We start from the raw sequence: 23,601 nt of genomic DNA on the forward strand, positions 1-23,601 counted from the left end.
TAGAGCAATGAGAATTCTTCAGTTCTTATGAATACAGAATATCTTGTTCATTCAGTTGGCTGTGCTCATTTACGGACTGTGCTGTGATGTTTTGAATCTTCCCCTGCTCTTTTGAAACTCACAAAAGGATGGATAGACTGTGTCACTCGAGATCTTTGAAAGTGTTTGAAAAAAGTGCCACCTGTGATTACTTGCCTTTTGCTTCCCATTTCCCTCTTTAAAGGACTTTCTCAAACTTAGTATTTCTCTTCCCCTGCATTCCTCACTGACGTACCTACCCTCAGAACTGAAAATGCCCAAAGGTTGTGTCTCCCAAATACTTGCTCTCAGTGCTGAGTCAGTGCTGGTGGTGGATCTCCCATAGATCGTCCCTGTTGTGTAGATTTGCTGAGGACAGGGGGTGGGAGGGGAAGCAAGGGGAAGAGTGCTATCCTTTGTTTTTATTTTTTAATTGGACACTGCTCTTTAGTGTATTTTCAGCCCAGGGAAACATTTTGGGTGGAGGAGACTAAAATGCTGTCATTAAATCTCACACCTTGATGCACAATTGCTTGTTCCTTTGAATGCAGAGCAACAGAGGAAGTACAGAAGCACAGCTGCGCTGCTGGTGGCTGGTTTGGGGTGTTGTTTGGTTGGGTTTTGTTTGTTTCGAGCACATGCCAGCAGGTGCCAGAAGTCCTGGTTAGTGAGATGCTGCCACCAAGCATTGATAGTCAAGCACATACAACTACTTGGCCAACTCTTGTCCATCTATTTTATTGGAAATTTAAACATTTGTTGATGTGGAGGAAGCAGTGTATCAATTTTCCTCGCTACTTTTCCCAGTTTGTTTTTTGTGTGTCATAAAACCACTCCCACTGTGTCTGTTTGCTTCCTTCTTGCTCTCAGAGTCTGTGTTTAAAATGAGCCCTTAGAAAAGCCTGTCTTTGCTGAGCTGGGACGCAGCTGAGTGTGCGCTGAGCCCCAGAGCTTTGTCACCAGAAGCAACAGTACATTTCGTAGGGTGATTAAAACAATCTATTCTATCAGACAGACAGCTTAGCAGCCAGCATGAATGTATTCTCAGAGCACCCTGGCACAGCTGCTAACAAATGCTTCTGTTGGGGCAGTTTGCCCTTTCTCCAGGAGTTTTTTTAACTCCCTTTCTCCTATTTTCTAAATCTGCATATAGTCAATGTGCTTCTCTGAGTAGGTGGAGGGGGAGCTGAAGTCCTCCCGCTGCTGGGAAACAAAGATTCCTGCCCAAGGAGCTCGGTGGGCATTGCCATTGAGCCTGGCACACCTGGGCACTCACTAAAGCTCCTTGTAGCTGCTCTCCTGGTGTCAGAGCTGTGTGTTCTCTGCATTGTTCCAATTTATGCAGTCAAGTTTCTGATTTGCATCAATTACTCCAATAAATTTTGGGTGGAATTCTGTTGCATTTCAATGAGGAATCTGAAGAGAAATCAGGAGACTGCCCCGGAGAGGGAAGTACCAGTGGTGGGAGAGAGCCACCCATTAAGTCAATGCTTGTATAGCAAGACGTGAATGTGGTAAGTGTGATCTCATCCATTTCCCTGGAACAATGAAGCAAAATGGTGAAATCCCTGTGTAGCTGTAAATAGGAACCTTTTGGAAATCCTTGGGTTTTTACATTACTTTTCCTGGTGAATTGCAGTATTTTTTAAGGCTGGGCTTTCTTCACTTAAGAAGAAATGTCCCTCTATTTCACCTGCTTCTCTTCCAATTAGTAGTTGCCCACCTCTTGGGAGCATAATTAAGCAGTCTCTAGTTTGCCTAAGGAAACGAATTAAAGAAATTGTAAAAATGCAACTGTAATAAATGGGCAATATATAGCCATTATGTCCCCAAAATCCATATTCATGCTTATGCATTGCTACTTTAATGATTTGATATTTACCTATATAACTCATTTGATTATAAATAAGGCTGATTGCCTTGGGAGCCAGTGTAGCACAAGAGGAGTAATGACCCCTCTCTTTGTTCTGAAAGGCTCACGCAGGCACTTTGTTTGAGCAGTAAATACATGTGGTAGAAACTGATACTTCTTAATTTTGCACTTAATGGCTATTGGCTGCCAGCAAACAACTTTGAGTAATTAGTAGTTGTGGCTGTAAGAAGCCCCAGGACTGATGAAGTGTCAAGCAGTGGGGAAGGCCTGCTCTGAAGGGCAGTCTTTAATCTGCCAGGGCTCCCAGAAGGATTAAAGGTTGTGCCGAGTGTTTCTGCTCTTTATACAAGGGATGTGTCTTGCTGAACTTCTCTTGGAAGTCTTGCAAGTACAAATCTACCCTGATAAAATATTAAAAACTGCTGGAGTGTTCCACATCTCAGGACCTGAATCGCAGTGAGGAAGGACTGTTTCAGTGTGCCCTGGGTGGGGAAGGGGGGACACAGCACATTCCCCTGCACAGGATGCTAAAGATCTACTTAAATAATGGCCTATGATTAACTCATGGTCAAGAGAAATGGTGATAAAAGCAATTTATGAAGCCTGACATGAACTTTCGGCATTTACTTCTAGGTGTGTTTCCTATTCAGTCATACTGATGAGTGATGATGGAAGAATAGAATCTCTCTGGTAGATTTTATTGGAAATATTTATGCTCCTTACCAGAATCACATTTTATTGAGGTTATTTATGCAGTCCCTGTAAGTGTTTATGTGCTGTATTGCCATTACATGTAATGTTTGTCACTCCAGCACTGAAAAGATGAGTCTTTGCATCCAAACCTGATCCATGTATCTTAAGCCATATCTTCTCTTCCTATGTTTGGAGATGTTAATAAATGGCTGGTTTTCAGGAATACTGCACTCTTCCTGCTTCCTTTCATTACGTTAGCCAAGGTTCCACTAGATGAGACATTTGCAGGCTTAAGACTTCCTGCCGAGGTTCCGACTTTGTGCGGTGGGGATTGAAGCTGTCGCGTTGCTGGAAGTCCTTAATTGGAACCACATTGGTGGTGGTGGCACCGGAGGGGCCGGGGCAGCCGAGCCCGGCTCGCGGGGCCATTGTGCAGCCAGAGCCAAAGCAGTGCTTCGTTCTCTGGGTATAAAATTCCTGGCTGTTTTCTTGCTCCTGGGCTGTGGCCATGGGAAGTGAAGAGATGGCGTTTGTCACAAATCAAACGTGTCCATGACAAATCAGGGCTCAGCTGAGCAGCACTTGTGTGTCGTGGGCGAGTGTGGTAGGGAGCAGGCAAACCTTCTGCCCAGGGACCTGGATGGATGTTCCAGTTGCCAGCCACGGGATTCCCAGGAAGCAGAACATTCAGGATGGTTCTGTGCTGTAGCAGCCCCTCTGGGCTCTGTCCCAAGGGGCTGTGGGGGTGCAGGGGCCCTGGGCCGGACACTCATTGCAGTGATGTGGGACAAGGCACTGGAGTGTTCTGCCAGTGAACTGGGAAGGGACTTAGGAAGTTGTATGTATTTAATGTCTTCAGAAAGGAAAAAAAATGGTTTCACATAGAATGTCTACTGCAGGGGCTGTTTCCACCTCAGTAGAGCATCCTACAGAGTGGCAGTTTGAGGGGGTGTATTAATAAACAACATAAATATTAATATGCTTATCAGTAAATATATTTTTAAAGGTATTTCTCAGGAAAAGGAGAAGCAGGGATTTTTGCTGGCCTGGTGTCTCAGGAGCTTTTTCAGCACTGTACTGCTCTTACTGAGCAGTAGGCACCAGCTTAGAGCAGCAATATGGGAGATATTTTAATCCAAGGCAGTACACTGACATTTCTCTCATTTTTTCATCTGAAATTGAAAATGAGCTCTTTGAGCTTCTGTATCCAAAGCGAGCTGAGGCTCTATTTTAGAAGTTGTGTCTGTCTGTGTGCGCTGCGTTTCGCAGGCAGGATGTGCCATATTTGCAATTAGCAGCTCTGGCAGCCTCGCTGATGGCTCTGCTGCGCCGGGCCCTGATTGCCGAGGGGGAGGCTGCGAGCAGCTCAGCGTTGGAAATCCTGGACAACGGACAGGCAGCTCCCAGCCAGGGCTCTCTGCTGGGAGCGGGTCCTTCTCGGGGTTTGCTCACATCAGGAAAGGGACATGGAAAAGATCAGTCTTCCCTTCAGCACTGGCATTCTGTGGGCTAACAAAGGTGTCATGCCAGTGTCCAAGGCTAAAACCTGGCCTATGAGCCTCTGGGGTATTTAGGTTTTGTGTCCTGAGGGGAATATTGGTATCAGCGGATGTCCCAGGAACTCTGGAGATTATCAGAATCTTCAAAAGTATTTTTTGTTTTCTTTTATAAATGAAAACTCGTCAAGATTTATACTTAAAAGTAAATGACTTAAAAATGTATCTGGACTCACTCAAAGAATTCAAAGCTTGTAGTACTGGGTGATACATATACATTAAATTAACCACTTGACACTACAACTGGGTCCAGTTTTTGAAAGAATACTCTTGGAAAAGTCTTTTCCAAGGGTATGTTTTTTAAAATTGCAATAACACATTTTGTTTGGTTTTCTAACAAAAGACCCCAGTGTTAGGGATATGTTTAACAGCTGTCCTTGGGTACCTGCCCAAACTTAGTCACTTAGAAATTCTGATGTCAAGAAAAAATGAAGTCTTTCAAGAGTAGGAGGCTATTGCATAGTAACAAAAGTCTTTCAGATATGGAATAACACTTTGTTCACATGTGATTTGTTTGTATATATGTATCTACTATTTTTTAAGCAAAATCTGATCCAGTATCCCAGTGTTTTCCTGTAGCTAATTTTGTAAGTCATGTGTGTTATTCACTGTTACGAGGATGTAAAGCCGGGTTTCTTTTCCTCTCCGCAGTGCCCCCATGCCCTACCTCATTGGAATACACTTAAGTTTGATGGAGGTAAGTCTCTTGTACCATTTCTGAAACTATGTATAGTGGTATGGTTTAGAGTCAGATTCTGCAAGCAATTACACATTCATTCATATGCTTAAAAGTGAAATAATCCTGTTAATTTGGGAGTGCTGAGGGAATTGAGTGAGGCATACATGATAATGTTGCATCTTCAGGAGCCTTGTTTGCTCCCCTGTGCTCCTTGGGCAGACTTCCCGCTCGCAGCTCGGCGGTGACAAGCTCACGTCGTGCTCCCCTCCCCACCCTGGGGCTTCATTTAATCAGTTCAGTGCCTTGGTTGGACTCAGGCACAAAGGCAGAGTCGATATTAAACCACAATGTTGACAGTTACAGTTCTCTTTTAGGCTTTTGCAGACAGATTGTAATTTTTTTAATGTTCGAAAGATCTGAAAAGAAGGAACTTGCAGTTAATGTTAACACAAAGCTGGCAGAGAACCAGCCCTCACAGAAAGCTTCTCCTATAAACAATTCCCAGTAATTCATGTGACTTTTTAAAAACTCTAAAAGTGGAAATAGCACATTTGCTTTTGCTTCCAGTACTGGTGAAACAGTCGATGGCTTTCCTCAAAAGTATCTGGGGAACAACAAAAGATACTGACTTAGGTACCTCTGAAATCCTCATCCTTACTGACTGTGCCCCTTCCCAAGGAGTGCTCCGGGTGGGAAGAGGCATTCGTGCCCAGGGAGCTCTGCTGGGACTCCACATACCCCTGGACAGTAATGGACCTGTGTCCCTGTTTTAGCTCCTGTGTTTGGAAATTGAGCCTTCATGTTCAGGATACAGAACAGTTCAGAAAACTGGGGTTAACATCACATAAAGGAATGTGTATTACTAGAAAAATTGTTCTTGTATTGTCCATAAAAATGTGTAATTTCTGGAAATATTGATAAAAAAATATTGATTCTTTCACTAGGGCAAGTGTGTGTAATAATGATGCCCTGTGTGTTTGTGTGTGCTGTGTAACGTCCCCTCTTTTTCCAGCATTAATGAGAGGTAATTTTAGGAGTCAGTTTTCTCATGAGAAGATAGATTGAATGTGCAGGATGTCTTTTTTCTTTTCCTTACCATCCTGGGTACAGATGATTTTTTATGCCCTTTATACTGCTAAATCAAGTAGAGAATTTCAGTACAATGTGTTTGTGAATAACCAATTAGTTTAAAAGTCAACACATACATTTGTTTGCACATCATATGCTTCTGTTCAAGGGGCTTCTCATAATCACCCTTGGATACTGCATAGGCAGGAGTGAGGGAATATCTAAGAAGAAATGTATTTTTCATATTGATCAAAAAACTTTCTGCCCCATACCCATCCCAGGCAATCACTGGTGTGGTTATTGTGGTGTATGTAAAAGATGGAGGAGAGCTGGTGGATGGGATATCTCCATACACACACTTTTCAGCTTTCACAAATATTTGTGCTCACGAGTTCTGTGGTTGGACTGGGAATGGATATAGAAAAAAAATTAATAATTACACCTTGGAGTTGCTTTGTGTGATGTTTCACTCCTGCCTTGCTCCATAAATCCATTGCCTCTTCCTTTGTCTCTGAGTTTCAGACTGCAGGGCTCTGTGGGCCTTCCAAACTCCATCTGTAAAAACTCAAAAAAAGGAGTTGTTCTTGGAGAAGCCAATTTTCATCCATTTTAGTAACTTGTGAAAAAATCTGTTTAGTACTAAATCCAGTCTGGCTTTTGAATAGCCGGAGATTCTGGAACACAGACATGCTTTGGCAAAGTACATTTATTCAAAGTGCCTTATCAAATAAATTAAATAAATAAACTAAACTGTTTTCTCTGCTCTTATGGATAAATTGAATACAGACAGAACTGCATCTTGCAGCTAACTCTGCTTTTTCCATTGAAAAATAACATAAAATCCCACAGGGGTTGCTGGATCTGTCTGGTGGCAAGTGCTGCAGAATTTCTGTGCCCTGGGCAAGGGAAAGGTGACATTTGTCACATGAGCTGGACAGTTCCCAGGTTACCTCTTGTTTGTGATGCTGAGTGCTCACTCTATTTGTCCCTTCCTTCATATGTAAAGTTGTGTGTTTTATTTAGTAGAATAACATCATAGTTACAACAGCAATTCTTTTTCTTATGATCTGGTAGTTGTGTATGTTAAAAAATGTATTATCTTCTCCATATCAAAATAATTTTATAAACTAGGACTACAGACTGCTGCCATTATTCAGTATTCCTTTTTCTTTAAATGCTGCAATTTCAGCAAATAGGACTTTAAAAGGGTTCTGTTAATCCACACATTCCAGTGTCAGGATAAGGCGTTCATTCCCAGACTTGCCTTGCACATGAGGCAGGTGGACCCTTGCCCTGGTGTGGAGCCCAGGGAGCACTGCAGGTAGGTCTGGGCTCAGGCTCTGTCCCAGCAGCTCACAGGTTGGATTTGTCCTTCTTGTGCAAACGTTAGTGGCAGCCTAATCTTGCACAGGGAAAGCTGTGGTGTGAAGGTGAGAAGGGATTTGGGATATAGGAAAAAAATTATTTTCTACCTCTAATCTTGTTTCTGTGGGTTTTGTATCCCAGTGTTGGAATGGGGCCTCTGGAAGAACCAGAAGTATTGGTGATTTTAAACAACATACAGCCTCTCTTAGCTCAACAGGCTTTTTCTGAACTGTTTGTTTCCTTAAAGTTTGCAGTTTCCCGTGTTCCACGGGGACTCTGTAGAAGGAACAGTTATTTTAATGGAAAATGACAAATTTTTCTTATGATTAAAATATCAAGCCTATCCATTGACTGTTAAATCTAATTTACTGTGACTGAAATGTTCTCCAGTGAGATAAGATAATCTCCTGTTATAGGTCAGAGGGCTCCAATTGATTTATGGGGGAAAACCCTGGTAGAAAATACAGAGCTGTGTTTTGTGCTCTTATTTTTCAGCTTTTCTATCATCACCTAGTTAGTCATTCTTTATAAGATTTCCATTTAGCAATCCATAAAGTGACTTCAAAGAAGGCTAAAAGTTTATAAGCTGTTGGATAAGCAAGGCTGGAGCTATCACATGAATAATGGAACGTGCTTACGGAACTAATTGAATTCATATTAGATGAAGATAAGTACTTAGTAGTGATAAATAATGAGATAGGAAAATGAAACTCTATCAAAAGAACACACACCTTTCACAATCTTATTTTCTGCCTGTGCACTGTAGGCTGTTTTAGTCTTCAGATTATATAAAATTGCCCTTTGCGTTGGAAGCTGTGTCAAACTTAGCTGCAGCCTTTTACATTTTGTCAGAGTAAACGATTGTTTCTGCAACTGTTTGTGTAGGAAGGTTATCAGTGTGATGGTGCTGATGGAGGGGGAATGCCCTTGACCTAGGAGCTCCCTGCTGGAATTCGGGCACATGTGGTTTTGATTGACTGTTGGGGATGGCTGTGCTGGGCTCTGAGATGTGGAGCTCTGGCAGCCAACTCCAGTGTGCCCAGATCCACTTAGGAGAACATCCACCCTTTTCCTGCTCTGTTTGGGGCACAAATCCAGCATTTAGAGTTAGAATTAGTGATTAGAAAAGTATTTCTTATATTTTTATTATTAATATTCTAGTTATTCAAGGGCTTTTTCTGGGACTTCAGAACTGTAATTCTTGCAAGGTTATCCAGGATGAATTTGTGTGTGAAACATTGCATTTCAGAACGCTTTTCTAGCTGTCTTCCTAAGGGAAGAGTACAATTGTGTATGTCATAAAAGCTATAGGAGCAGATTTTTGGTTTACTTCAACCTGGTATCAGTAAAGATGTTTGTGTGAGGGAAGAAATGTTCAGTGAAATTCCTGTTGTGTGACACATGGTAGAACCCGGTGGCTGATCTCACCTGGTGTCAGTAATGTCTCCTGTGCAGCCAGGGGAGCAGAGCTGGGGCCCTCAGAAACCCATGCACCCATTTGGGGAGCACTTTTTGGCACATTCCCCTGCTCTGGCTCACCTCAGGGTGAGGATGCCCTGCTCAGGATCCAGTGTAACCATAGCCCAATTAGTGTGCACTGAGTCTGAACTAACGAGCCCTGAGCACGGCTTCTGTGAGCCTGGGCTCAGGCCCGACCCTGCCGTGGGGCTCCCCTTCCCAGAATACACCCTGAGAATTCATTGACCACTGGCATCTGCCACTGGTGCTGTTAACTGTTAATTATATTTTTGATTGGGGTGAGAAGCAGTAATTAGCTTTTCCCATCCATTTATACTTAGTAAATCAATGCTTTTTCTACCTGTAACTGAGGAAGTGCAGCTTTTCCATTGGATTTTAATGAAGGGTTATAGATTAACTTAAATCCAGGTCTTAAACCCCTAAATGCAGTTTAGCCACTCACAAATATTACCAATATGGCTGTACGTGTTTTCAGGAGTATTGATAAAAATGCATTTAAAAATATGGCAGATTACTTATGGAATTGTCTTTTATCCAGTTATTGGGAAAATGGAAATAACAACCATGTTTTGATAAGGGATTCTGGGGGGATGTTTGAGGGCGGGTTTTCAGAAGCCAAGCCCTGCAGTACCAAGCAGGCTTCTCCAGAAGCAGAGAGGTTTTTCTCGTGTGCCACAGTGCCGGGGCATCGCGGGTGCTGTTTGTCACTCAGTTGGCAACAGCTGCTTGTGATAAGGATCTGGGGAATCACCTGTAGAGGCTCAGGGTGCCCGGGCGGAAGGGTGGGAGATGTGCTGGGGGGGCAGCCCACCTGCTGTGCCCGGATCAAAGGGCCCCGGGGTCAGGGGGCACATCCCGCTTAAGCAGAGCTGTCTGCTGAATAGCCATTTCAGATTGTAAATCTGGCCGTGATTTCATTAAGTCCTTCTGGCTGCTCTTGGGGCATGAAATAATAAAATTTTATATCCGCTGCCTTTCCTGCTTCTGGCAGCCAGATTGACACATTGTTGTCTGCAGTGTTGTGGTGTTTTCCTTAAGAAAATAAATGGAAACTATTAATTCAGTAGAGACAAGTCATTAAGCAAATGGATTTTAGACTTGTTGTGAATCATACTTTCTTAACAATTTCAAACCTAATGCACAACCAAAGGCTAGCTAGAATGTTAGCTTTTGTTAGGGGTTCTGCCTTCCCAAAAGAATCGATGGAAGGTATGTTACCTTTTTACTGTAACAACATCTTTTACTATGTTGATCATGTTTGTATCTGGTTATAAAACCTCACGATCAAGTTGGTTTATGTTTTGGCAGCAATTTAGCCGTGAAATTACGCAAAGCTGGTTTGTGGGAGGGAAGGCAGGGGGTGCTGGTGTTTGACGGCTATGGAGATTTTTTTTGTTTTGTTTCAAATGGAACTATTCAGTAAAACTGTTCACCTGAAAGAAGTTTAACTTGGGATTCCTTTATGGCAGAAAATGCAGAACCTGCCAAGTGTAGCCAGTGGTGATAAAACAGCATTTAGTGTAAACTGGTGTTATTGTTATGGATGAATATTGCTTCTAGCGTGTGATGGGAGCAGGATGAAGGAGCACCCCTTAATACTTCTATTAGAATATGGTTTCTGTGTTTTTGTGAACTTCCACATAAAACATTTAAATGACTCGAGTGTTTGGCTGCCTGTGAGCGGGGCCGGCGGCCGGACTGTGCTTATTTACGGACCTGGTGTTTAAGGCCCCCTGGAGTTTGTTTGAAAAGTTAAGAGATTTTCACAGTAAAGGTGCCATTTCTGAAATTTAAAGTGCTCTTTTCACCAGGAGATAAGTTCTCTCTGATTAAGTCAGTAATTCTTACTAAGCCATGTTTATAGAGGCCATAAACAATGGGTTCAGTGTGCTTGTTAAACCAGCTTTCCATACCTCTCCACTCTTTTAAAAAGAGACATTTAAAATAAAAGGCAGGTGTAGATGTTAGTTTGATTTAGATGGATTTTAGGTGATTAATTATGGCTACAAGTAATTGGGCAAGGATGGTTAAGAAAGGTTTGCAGGAGTGAGATGTGATGCACATTTTCACTGAATCTCTCCTGACTCAGTACATCCCTGATCTGGAGGAAAATGAGATAAGGCAACTGTAATGTTCATGTTTCCTCTTGGTCCTTGCTTATCCACATTTTTTTTCAGCAAAATATGAACCTATTGAATACAGTCCAGTCTGTTGCTCAGGTATCACTTGTAAAATTTTGTTTAGCTCTTCAGGAAGTTGTGAAATATGGATTGGGACCATGTGTGGCTTGTGGCTGTCCCTTCCCATTTCCAGAAAATTACAACAACACACAAACTGTACTTGTGAAAAATGATCTGTATGTTTTTGTGATTCATAGAATCCAATGGGGTTTAATGTGAGAATTGCAGTTGAATGATGGCAATTTTTACTCAAATTCCAACAGGAGAGTAAATACTGTGATTTCCATGTTGGTTGGGGTGATTAGGTGCCAGGTTTAGTGAAAGGAGCGTGTGATTATCTAACAAGAGCCTGTATAACTGTCTGATAATACCTTTATCAAAGGTGATAGTGACAGGAGAGATGATAAAACCAACTAAGGATTAAGATGAACTGGTCAGTCTGCATTTCTGTAGAATGAGCCACAACTGGACCATCAAAAAATTATGTTTTTGAATGCATTGCAGGACAGATGCTATTAATCAAGTCAGTCTCCAGTGTTTTATTAAATTTGAGCGTTGGTCTCAAGGGAAATCCACTGCCTTTGTACAAATATTGCAAAGCTTTACAGTGAGGTTGAGCTCTTGGGGATGTAAAGGTGCAGCCCAGCAGAGTTTTACATCAGCTTCCTTTCGGATATGGTGATTTCTGGGCCAGGTGTGGGGTGATCACATTGAGCAGCATTTACAGTCCCTGCACCATAAGGGCATCCTTCTGGGTTATCCTCCCTGGCTGAGCCCTGTGTGGCACAAGCCTGTTCTGTGCTCCAGAAAACCCCACATTTTGCTTAAGGGGAGGTACAGATTCACCACCAGAGGTACACAAACACCCCTGGCATGTTTGCCGTGCGTGTGCTGCTTCTTCGGCAGCAAGCAGGAGAAGGGTTTCCTTCCTTCTGTCTTGTCCTGCCAGCACTCGAGGCTGACAAGCTTCTGGCTTTGGTTAAGTACTTTGCAAGACCTTTTTGTTGGAGGTTTTTAGAGTCCTCTGAGTATAAGTGAGATTTTTAATTTTCTGAAACAGGAAGGAGCAAATCAGTTTGTCTGGTGCTTCCGGACTCCTAGAAGGAGCAAGGCTCCTGGATTGCTTTAGAGTTTATCAGATGCAGCCAACGGGGTGACCTTTGGTTCCTGAAAGCAAAGTACCTGGTTTGTCAGGCAGTGCTGGAGCTCTTTATATGGAAAGCATTAAATGCAATATTCTTCTATTTAAGTTGAAGAAATGTCTCATGAAGACCTAAACTTAAATGTCTACAAAGTGGTTTTATGGTTGTTGGGGTTTTTTTCAGCCCTAAGTACACAGCAGTTTGCTTTATAGACAGAGGACTGAGCCTTGAAAACTGAGGGTAATTATTTAGCTGCCTAAGGCTCAACTTTGCCATTGTTTCAGGACTTCAGTTCCTTTCGTTTAAAGGAAACAATTCCCTCCACCCCACAAAACCTTAATTAAAAATTGAGTATGTTTTTGTTCACTTTCCTGCTCAGTAACTTTCATTTGGTCCTGTGTGTAGGTAGGTAGGTACTTAAGCATTTTGTTTACAGTGTCACTGGGAAATTTCCTCAATTACCCTGTTCTGTAATTCCAGTTTTTCTGATTTTGAATTTTCAAAGCTTTATTTGAAGACATAAAACCTGTGTGATTAGTCAGTCAAAAAAAAAAAAAAAAAAAAAAAAAATCAAGTCTCCTGTTAGTGGAAGAAGTATTAAGTATTTAAATGCTGCTCTGTTTGGTACCAGTGACTCATTTACTGTTGTTTAAGCAGGGAAATCAAGATCCATTTTACTTAAATGCAGTTGTAAACTTATCTTTATTAGAGTTCCAAAATTCAACCTGGAATTTGTAAACCAGTTCCCATCCGTGACTTAATGCAACTCCTAACTCCTGGAAAATTCACTCTTTATTGTTATTTACATTAATTTCTAAATATAAAAAGGTATGCTTGAAATCCTGACTTGACTAGAAACTATTAAATGTGCAAACAGGGCACCAAGACAAACTTTAGTAGAGGTACTTGAAATAAATCTTCACTTGAATAATCACAGACTCTCTGGTTGGACAAATTTCAGTGTGCGTGATGCTAAGAACTTCTCTCTGCCAACTGAAGGTTAATTTTTTAGCATTGTAAAATGAATAAATAAATTAAAAATGAAGTCAGGAATGTTGATTGTTTTTAAGATGGTTGAGGTTCTGTAATGCCATGTCATTCTGCCATCACTTGTGTCCTTCATGCATAAAATTTAATTCCCCATACTTATATTTTCCTTTCCCTTTTCCTGAATTTGCTCCGATATAGAAAGTAAGAAGCATGGCCCTGGAAGATGTGGTGATTCTCAATGTAGACACCAACACACTGGAAACTCCTTTTGATGACCTTCAGAGCCTCCCCAATGATGTGGTATGTATGGAGTGATTTATCCAGGTTCCGTTCCCTGGCAGCAATTCCTGCTCAGTGTGTGACCGACGGGTCTCACTGGGGACTCTCGTTGGTAGCACTGAACTGCTTTACCTCAGTTCTTGCTGTCCCAAAGTGTTCAGGAATGTTTGTTTGAACATTTGCAGACAAGCATTGAAGCCTCCCAGTGAAAATCAGCTAATGCTCACGTGAGCTAGAAATCCTGCATCTTTAGTTAACTTTTGTTTCCAAATGAAATTGTGTGAGGTTTTTTCCTGTGGCGGCTTCCAGGTGAGCTTTATGGAACTGCGTGCATTTTACGTCCTGAGATATTATGTGAAATGGATGCCTTCACATTCACTTCAATCACTGCTAGAACTCAGAACTCATTTTCTTTCCCATTCACACTTTTTAGTAAATTTCATCTTTTTAATAACTTGATAGTAATAGCGTATAAATACTTGACATTTAATGGGACACAAAGACATCCCACTTGCTGCTGCAATCATCTCCACTGAAGAAGCTGAGAGGGGAAAGCAGAAGAGTGAGAGTGTCAGGAGTTGTTTTTAAGGCAGAGAATGAATGTTTAGGAGAACATTGCAGGGGAAAATCTGGATTTCCTTTGCTGGTTGGAAATATTGTGCTGACAGTTAGATCTGAACATTTTTATGTGCAGTTGAGAAATAGAATTGATATGCAGGGAGCTTAGTATAAGCTGGTGGGTGAGGAGAAGCTGCAGTAAGGGTGAATGCCCAGTGCCTGCTGCTGTGACACCCCGGCATTCCGACAGGATCTGTTCTTCAAAAACAGGAAGCTCTGAGGAAAGGGCCATCTTGATTGTGAACATTTTGGCTTTAGTCAAGCATTTAGTCTGTAAAAGTTGATTCCATGATTTTTTCTGGCTTTATATAGTTTTTCATTTTGATTTCACTCCCAGCATCCAAATCTGCCAGCTGGTCATTGCTCGTGCCATTATCCACAACCCGGGAATGACAGACTTGTAAATTTCATGGAATTATGTAAGAAATGTCTGGATACAGTGAGCACGGGGCCTCAAACATGTATATGATTTGTCAACAATCAAGTATTATATTAGATTTTATGAGACTTCATTAAAGGAGCTGTTGTGGGCACATTGTAGAACATCAGAAGAGACTTCTCCAATAAACACAAAACTTCAAGCTTTGGAATGTAATAAATTTTAAGAGACTTCCTTCCTTTCATTATTTACTTTTACTTCACTTTTATAACAGTAGAGAGTTGTGTTTTATTAGTTCAAATTTCTTGATTCAGTTTTCCACAGGTCTATTTAAAAGCTCCATTTTATCTCGGAGGATGTTGAGAGCAGAGCAGAGGAAGTGCTGCCAGCAAATTCAATTAACTGGCAGGGCTCACCAGTAGCGTATGTGGGGTATTTTTTTTCACAACTGCTATATAAATACAGCTGGGATTAATATTTTTCACAACAAAGCTTTAAGTTGAGTCGTGTTGCGTTGTGTAATTAATGTTTGGGCTGGGGGTTTATGTGGGATTTAGCTCTGGCGCATTTTTGCAGTTACCTGGATGATGCAGTTCCCCCTCCAGGTCTTTCCCTTCACACGGTTCCAGAGTTGGCTTTGACCACTAGAGAGCAGCTGCTCTGCTGTGCAAGAATTGAATTTCTGTCAGTTCTTTCATGCATCATGTGTTTGGAACTGTAAGTGGATCAAGTTGTTCATCTCAGCAGGGAGACACTAAAGCCAATCCATTATACTTTTTTTTTCTTTTCTCTTTTTTTCCTTTTTGCTTCCCTGGGAGATTTTGGGAGTGTGTCTCCCCACTGGTCTTAGTCTAAGATGCATTTATGATCTGAGAAACTAAAAATGTCTTCAAGAGATTCCTGATCGTAAATGCCTGTTACATCAAGCTACTCTGCCAATTTTGCTACTTAATGTGAGCAGTGAGCAATTCATGCACTGCTGAATAGACAAAATTTACTTTGCTAAATTAAATCTTATCTATATTCATCAGTGAGCAAAAACATCTTCTCTGTGGTGCATTCACCATCAGGTAATTAATCCAGTGGAAAATTTCTAAAGCTGTTTTCCCCCTCTCCTTGAACCGCTTTTTAAATGAATTGAAGGAAGTCTTATGATTATTTTAGAGCCTCAGGTAGTTAGTTGTTCTTGAGTTTCATGATAGTGATGTTGCTATCTAAACTGGTTCTTGGAAATCAAGAATGAACTGTTCTTTAATCCTTAATTCTTAGGATCCAAACAAACACAGGACCCAGTGAAAGGTCTCTCCAGTTAGAATTTTTGTCAGAGGAACTGGACAGACTTGAGGCAGTTTCAGCAGAGTCAGCTCAAGTTGTTCCTTTGCCCCAGTTTACCTCAGCAATACCTGCTGGCTGTCAGGCTTCTGAAGTGGTCAGGTCATGTCCCTGAAAATCAAGGTTTGTGCTACTGTGGTACTGATTAACTATTTGAAATATGAAAACCTGCCCCTCCTTCACCTTCTGCTTCTGATGTATTGCTGGAAATCTGGCAGCATGGGAGCACCCTGGGAAGTAACTTTCCTTTTAAAATAATCAATATTAAAAAAAGAGATTTATTAAGGACTGTGATTACAATAAGTGCATCTGCTGCTGACAAGTCTCCTACACCACCGTCTGTGTTGCAACGAATAGCAAAGAGGGGGTAGTAATTTTTTTTTATGCAACCCGTATGGATTTTTCATGTATTTCCAAATAAGTGTCATCTTCTAGTCATAGTTGTAGTCAGAGCCCCACGTTACAAAGAATAAAGCATAAGCTTGCTCTGTCAGCTCATAGTTGTTGCTAAATGAAGGCCCGGGCGCGTGTGCCGGGGGATGGCGCAGAGCCGGGGGGCTGGGGGTGTGCAGGGCCTCTGCGTGTCCCGGGCTCTCAGGCTCAGCTCTGGGGCTCCTGCTGCCATTCTCCACCGAGCCACCACGGGGAGGAAGCCAGGGCTGCTGGTTTTCACACAGGGAAATGAGCTGCTTCCAGGGCAGCCAGGAGTACCAAACTGCAGCTCTGTAGCCAAACCATTTTCCTAAAGGTGAATCCATTTTTATTTCTTACGCTGTGTTTGCAGTAGAACGTTTCTTGCTTTATTCATGTTGACAGCTGAAAAGCCTTGGACCTAATTAAAAGAATTTCCACTAGCACCTTTACTGAACCATTTCATTCTGCTGCATTGCACAGATTGCATTCTGAAACATGGTGAGAGTTGAAATCGGACCTTTAAACCTCAACTGCCAGAAGTATAAAAATCTTCTTTAAAAACACTCTCAGGATAGACTGCATGTATATGTGTCTGTTTGGCTAGAAATAATCCTCATTTTCAGTGGTCACAATTTGAGTTTTTTTAAAGTATCACTGCCTCTTTAGGCAGGAAACAACCCTAATTCTGCTTGTATAGTCTACTTTGTATTACATACTAATTTATTCCAGAGAGTAAACATGAGGGTGTTTTGGGGTTGTTTTTTTTTTTTGCTACTTGTTAGTATATTTAAATATGTTGTTGTTAAAAATTTTTTTGTTAAAAATTTGACATGCCTATTGCAGTAATCCCACATATATATAAAATGGACATCCTACAGTGTCTGAGGAAGTAGCAAAATACCAGTCAGTATTCTGCTTCTGTCCCAACCAAGCGAGCTGAAGCACAGAAAGGCTGTGACCAGCCCTCTGAACTCCTGGTTTGTTTAAAACAAAGCACAGAGCTTTTTCCTTCTTTATAGATGGAAGGTTCTTTTCCTTCACATGAATGTTTAAAGAAAACCCCTTATAACAATGTTTGAGATGGATTTGAAAGTTGCTTAGAGCTCTGGCATTTTATTACACTTTTAAGAACTACCTTTAAATGGTTTACATAAGTTAATATAGAAAATAAAAGCATATTTCATCCCTACAAGTCTAGACCCCTTCAAACATGAAGTATGCTGTTTGGGTTTGAAAATCTGGTGAAGCTTTTCTATTTAGAGGATTACAGAACTCCTTGACGAATGTTATCTCAGTGAATAGGAGTGAGCTTATTTTATGGACTTTAGACTAAATCTGGTATCATGTGTTATGTTAGTATGGGTTTGTGGGCTCATTAATGCGTGGATCATTGGCATAAGCATTCAGATTTATAAACAGTGCTGGACACGCTCTTGGTTATTTCTGTTATACTAAATAATGAAACGCCTTTTACAGCAGAATCTGCAGAATATTTTTAAGGAAATGTCTTTGCAACTGTTTTAGTAAACACAAGTGCAGAGATAACATCTAGTTCTAAAAGAAAAGTGAGTAATGCCCGGCATGGATTCTATATTTAACACCCATGGAGAACGATGAGGAGTCACTGTGCCCTCCCCAAATCCAATACTGCTGCAGAAGGAAGTTAGGGATGTGCTACAGGAGGGATGGAACTGAGGCACTCATGAACAGGTCAGGAAAATCAGGCTGCCCTGGGCTACACAGGCAGGCTGGTGGCAACACCCCAAGGCTGAGAAACCTCAACTCATCCAGTAGGATTTTGGAGATATGGATGAGGCCACAACAAACTTTCGTTAAGAGCTGGAGGATGGGAAGAAGGTCTTGAAAGTTAATTCGAACATTTGAACCATCAGGTTATACTTTATGAGGTGTATTTCATACTCTCTGAAAACAGTTAGTTATGGTCACTACCAGAGGGATCTGCTCACTCTGTCAATAATATTCCTACAGCGTTTCTTGCGTAGTGTGAAGTACACAGAGCTACCCCATGGAGATTTTCAGTATGGCATTTGGAAAAGGAAGATTTGATAGTTATTGGCTCTTTCTGTTAAATTCATCATATGGATATTTATGGAGTCAGTCATGTTCTCCTGCAAATCGGGATAACTAGGGATTTCCTGCTGTTCTGCTTTCCTCCTGAAATGGTGGCTCCTGCCTGCTTTTTGTGTCAGGTATCTCACTAAACTCGGGCTTTGCACGTGGCACGGCCGCGGCCTCTAAAAGCACCACCTGAGTTTCTTTCAAGAACCAGTGCCCAGGTAGTTGGGTTTGTGTTGCTCTGGGTTGTGCGAGATCTGAGTCAGCTTGGCCTGGTTCTGTGCGCGGCCCTGGGAGGGCCCCGTGAGGGGCTCTGAGGGAGCCGCGAGGGGCGGCCGGGGCAGGACACAGCGGCTCCCGGCTATGGCCGAGCCCTCGGCTAACAACTCCAAAAAGCTGTGAGAACAGCAAAAAACCACAGGACTCAGCGAGGAAAAAATGTGAGGAGTTAAGAGCGGCGGGAGGAGCTGTCGGGACTGACATCAGAGGAGGGAAGGTGGAGACGGGGCGGGGAGTTGGGCCGGTAAAAAGGTGGCGGCGGGGGAAGGTGTTTAAGTTTCTGTCTTTGTTTCTCAGTATCTGACCGTATTTTAATTGCCAATAAATTAAATTAATTTTCCACATTCGAGCCTGTGGCTCGTGGGTACATACCTCCTTGAGCCCCCAGGCCTGTTGTGCGTTGTTTCCCCCGAGTGCTGCTGAGAGGCAGCGGAGGGCGGCTGGGCCGCGGTCCGAGATCCTGCCGAGGGTACCCCCACAGACAGAAATACAGCCCTCCCGGGGTCATTTCCCATTCAGGCTCTGAAATACGAGGGAATATAACCTTTAAAAACCCTTGTATTTGTGGCAAACAAAATTTTCAGACCTTCAGGATTTGTTCCTCGCCTTGGTAGTGATGGATGGCCTGGTTGTGCAGAGTTTCTCTTATTAATCTGATGTTTGAATTAATTTAGCTGCAGTTATTTAATGGATTCTAATCAAGAGTGACACAATTTTCATGGGCTACCTTTTAAAAAGTACTCAACAGCATGTTAACAGTGGATTTTAAGTAGGAGGGAAGGTTCAATGAAGCTTTTAGTGTCCTATTGGTTTCTGAATAGAATCCGGTCATATCTTAGAGAAGCAAAACAGCTTGAAAAGTAATGCTTTTAGAACTAAAAAATTCAACCCTGAATTCACAATGTCGCCTTTTGTCAGAACTGCTGCTGTGGTTAGCACATTTTTCATTTAGCTGTGTCCCAATGTGTTGCGCTTTGTTTGTGATATGAGAGTGATCTAGACCTGCTGTGTGATTTCAGGTTTCTGCCCTGAAGAACAGATTGAAGAAAGTCTCTACAACCACTGGAGATGGTGTTGCAAGAGCGTTTCTAAAAGCACAAGCAGCTTTCTTTGGGAGCTACAGAAACGCCCTGAAAATTGAACCCGTAAGTAGGCAATTAGTAGGCATAAGATGTAAATCTGCAGCTGTGGTGGAGAAAAAAACCTGACAATTCGAAGTGTAGCATAACCTGCTTTTCCTAAGGTCAGTGTGGTGGCTCTTTGGCTGACTAGTACTGAAGACAGTGTTCAAGTCTTCAAAATGAAAGAGGTGCAACGAGCATGATCCATCACACAGGGAAAAACCTTCTTATGGAAAGGTATGGGTGTTGCTTAGTTTTGAAGGCAGTCAAGTTAGAGGAGAGATGATGAAAAAGAATAAATTAATGATCATAAGAGGCTAGTGCAGAGCTGACCATTTCCTCCTCTGCAAAACCAGTCTCTTCATTGTGTTTTCATGTTAAAAGGTGGTGTATTTGGCATTCTCCTGTTCTTTGAAGATTAATGAAAATATCTGGCCTGCAGACATGGGATAAATTTAATTTTAACCATGATATTAAATGGTTACATGGCCAAAAGTTGAACGATAGGTATAGTGTTTCTTGAGGATTTCAGTAGGTAAAGTCTGTCCAATACTGTAGATTGTCTTGTTATTTTTAAAGCTAGGAGGAAAACACATCTTAGCCTGACTTTTAAAAAGCCCAGTTATCACCATCAAATAAGTATCATTTCAATGATTCATATTCAGGTTTCAAAAATGACTTTTCAAGTCAGCACAAGTCCTTCCACATCTTACTGGGGCAATCTCTGTGTGTGGAAAAAATACATTTTATTGACTTGTATGTGTATGTTTGGGTGTAAGAACTGGGCTTTTAAAGCATCTCAGGTGAAATAATGGGAGGTATTTAAAAGGGGTCCATATAAATGACAAAGATGGAACCAGCGAGGCACTCTGGCTGTGAGCCTCCTTTATCCCTGCTGGGGAGACACTGACTTCCCTCCATCCGTGCAGGCTTTCTTGTTCTCCAGTGCTCCTCCCTGTAGTTGCCAGGCAACTCTGGGAATATTGGTGTATGCTTTGCCTGGATGTGTGTGTGAGATTAACTAGTTAAGGGGTTTATGAAGGAAAATAAAAATTTAAATTGCTGTTCTGGAAATACCATCTGGTATTTTGAAGGCTGAATGTTAAAGATGAACATTTGAAATGAGCTGACAGTGGCACGCCCCTAGAAAGTGCAAGTTTGAGGGACAGCTAACCTGAGGAAGTAGCAGAAATAGTTTTGTTTGCTTATCATTCCATCAAAGAAAACTTGTAAATATAGCTGCACAAATATGTCATAAAATTCACTTTAATAATCAGGAAGTGGAAAATTTCAGGGCTTTCTTTCCTAAGGCTTTTTGTAAATCAATAGTTTGATTTGTGATTATACCTTTTAGTATTAGGATTTATATAAAGAAAATTTGCAAGTGTTTTATGTTCATGTATCACCTTCACATGGATTAAGTGGGCATAAGCAATACCAAACATGAGGTGATTCTTTGCATTTCATATCCTGTAACTCCAGAAACCTGACTGTTCATTTAAAATCATTGATAATTAGAAAATAAATTCAAAGCAGCAGCTTTTCTTCCGTTCGTAGTTTCTCTCTCATAAGACAGTTTAATTTCACAGACTATCTCATTGGTATGAGCTGACTTTTTGGGATAAATATTCTGTGTAGGCCCAGAATGTGTCACAGAGCAGCTCTTAATTCACATTATTATACTTTAGCATGGCAAGAGCTCTTATTCTGTTCAGAGGTTTTTACTCTAGACGTACAAGGTTGTGTAATGTGCGTATAAACAGAACATGGGCAATGAGTTTTCTGTTGCAATGAACTTTCTGAGGCCTTTGATAACAGAAATTGCATGAAAAAAACATATACAAGTAATACAGTTGGCAAGTATCATCATAATAGTAATATTTACTCGACAAAATAACTGATGCAGTGCTGGTTCCTACAGTGTTTGCCATAGCTGCATAAAGGCAGTTTTAAATGCAGAGGAGTGTCTGTTGGGTGTGATGTACTCACAGCCCCCACAAACCTCTGTTGCTATTAAGTCCAGTCAAACACAGTAGTGGCTGGGTGTTCACGGGGCTCTACTGAGGCAGATTATCTCGGTGCATATGGCTTAAATGTCTACCAGTGACACCAGTGTGAGCATTTTGTTCACTTGAATGGCTTTTTTCAAATCCACAATTTTGTTGCTGTTTGCAGAGGGAATGTTTTTATCTCTTCTAAATATTTAATTCACACAAGTAGGTCATCTTCAGCAGAACTATCTGTGTGATCACGAGTTGTATGTAAAGGTGCTTTGTAGGACTGAGCAGTTGGGGGATGTTGGGAAGCGAGGCTCAGATTTTCGGCATGGGAGCCGTGGCCGTGCACTTTCTTCTGCTGACACCTAGTGGTTCCAGGCATTCCAGTCGGACTCTCCCAATGTTTGTGAAGGACACCCCCCCCCACACCTGTGGGTCGAGTTAAGCTCCGGGTGGGGCTGGCCCAGAGCAATGAGGTGTGGGTGTGACCCAGCAGGATGTGGGACCTGTAGGGCGGTGCTGCTGCTGCAGCCTCAGCCCTGTGGGGTTTGTTCCCCCTTGCTGTGGGGGCTGCACTCCAGGTTCTGCTGGGATGTGAAGGCATCACAAATGACAAGAGTTCTGCCTGTTCTCTGGCACTGCAGCGATTCTGGCAGGGGCTGGTACTTGTAGGAAACCACTGCATCACATCCTCTTAATATGTTGTAAATATTCCTCCATGAGCTACACTTTTCACATGGAACTGGGCCCATGAGCATTGATACCTCCTTGCATGCATTGGGAAGTACTGAGGATAAGTGAATCTCTTCAGTGAAGCATCAATTAATTTCTCTTTGTCTTCATGGTTAATTATTCAGTTTTATTCAGGTTTATTAGCCTGAGCAACCATTAGTTGTAAACTGGATAATTTCTGATTAATTTGAATTGTTTTGAAATGGTTTGGTTTAAATTTAACCTAAATATTCCTTGGATGCATCCACTCTAGAGTAAGCAGAAAATCTGAGGCAGAGTCAGTGTGCTTTTCTATTTCCATGCTTTTGATGTGCTTCCATTGCTGGAGTTACTTTCTAATTTGCGAATTGCTGCTCTTAATGTGCAACTACTTATTGAAACTCATAGATGTATTTTATATACTCCGGTTTTCACTCTGGTTTAGCTGAACTGCACTGGATGTAGGAATGTATATTATGTGCACATTGCTGCCTAAGTTCTGTTATCCTGTCAAAGCCTGATAATTTATATTTGGGTTTTAAATAGAGAAGACCATGTACTACCAATTTGTATCTTTGATACAAATTTTCTCTTAATATGATGCAATTTGAGCATCAAACCATTATGAATAGGAGGAAATAAGTTTTCTTTTTTAACATAACACTCAATTCAACTTATGGAGATAATTAATGCATTAATTATTTTATATGAATCTCTTGAACAGACACAATAAATGCCTTCAACAGTTCCAGATCCATGAGATCAGAGTCAGAAAAGTGGATGATATTTGGTGCAGAGTAAAAAAACAAATGCCAGATGAGTCAAAAAGGAAATTTCGTTGGAATGTATGTGCAGTAATATAAAGCAAGTGCATGCTACATACTGGTGCATAATTCATTTTGCAAAGGCTTTGTAGCATTCAGTGCTTTATCTACTATGAAGTATGATTGTTGCCATGGTGAATTATTTTTTTAAGTTATTCAGTGGAAGAGTAAATAGTTATTTCCAACTCCTGGTAATTACCACATCCCAGTTCCTTCCTCTCCATGGCCATCTTCTGCCTAGCTTCTTTTCCTTGCATGTATATTTTAAAGGCACACACACTGCATGCGGAGTAGATACTTCCCTGTCACCAGAGCTGTCTCCACAGTTCAGAGCTTTAAGAGTGTTTGTCCATCTGTAGAAAATATGAAGAAGGATGATCTCCAATGCTGATATAACTTGTGCGCAGACCTGTTAAAATGAATCCCAAGCTGTAGGGGAAACAGTGAGTAGAAGCTTGTTAAATAAAACTTTTCGTTTCCCTTGCAGTTTTGTTAAGTTTCTTTTAAAGTTAGTGCTGATGTATATAG

General features: G+C 41.5%; 1 protein-coding gene across 4 annotated transcripts in view; it reads left to right on the forward strand.

The window, feature by feature from the left end:
* Positions 1-23,601, forward strand: part of DENND1A (DENN domain containing 1A) — a 159,974-nt gene that overhangs the window by 83,050 nt on the left and 53,323 nt on the right. For all 4 annotated transcript variants that reach the window (XM_082295358.1, XM_082295360.1, XM_082295359.1 and 1 more), the window contains exons 11-13: positions 4,792-4,837; positions 13,242-13,343; positions 19,440-19,565. In XM_082295358.1, the coding sequence (XP_082151484.1) occupies positions 4,792-4,837; positions 13,242-13,343; positions 19,440-19,565 (274 nt within the window). The remainder of the gene's footprint in view (positions 1-4,791; positions 4,838-13,241; positions 13,344-19,439; positions 19,566-23,601) is intronic.

This window comes from Coloeus monedula, assembly GCF_965178545.1.
Source record: "Coloeus monedula genome assembly, chromosome: 21".
Classification (NCBI taxonomy): Eukaryota; Metazoa; Chordata; class Aves; order Passeriformes; family Corvidae; genus Coloeus; species Coloeus monedula.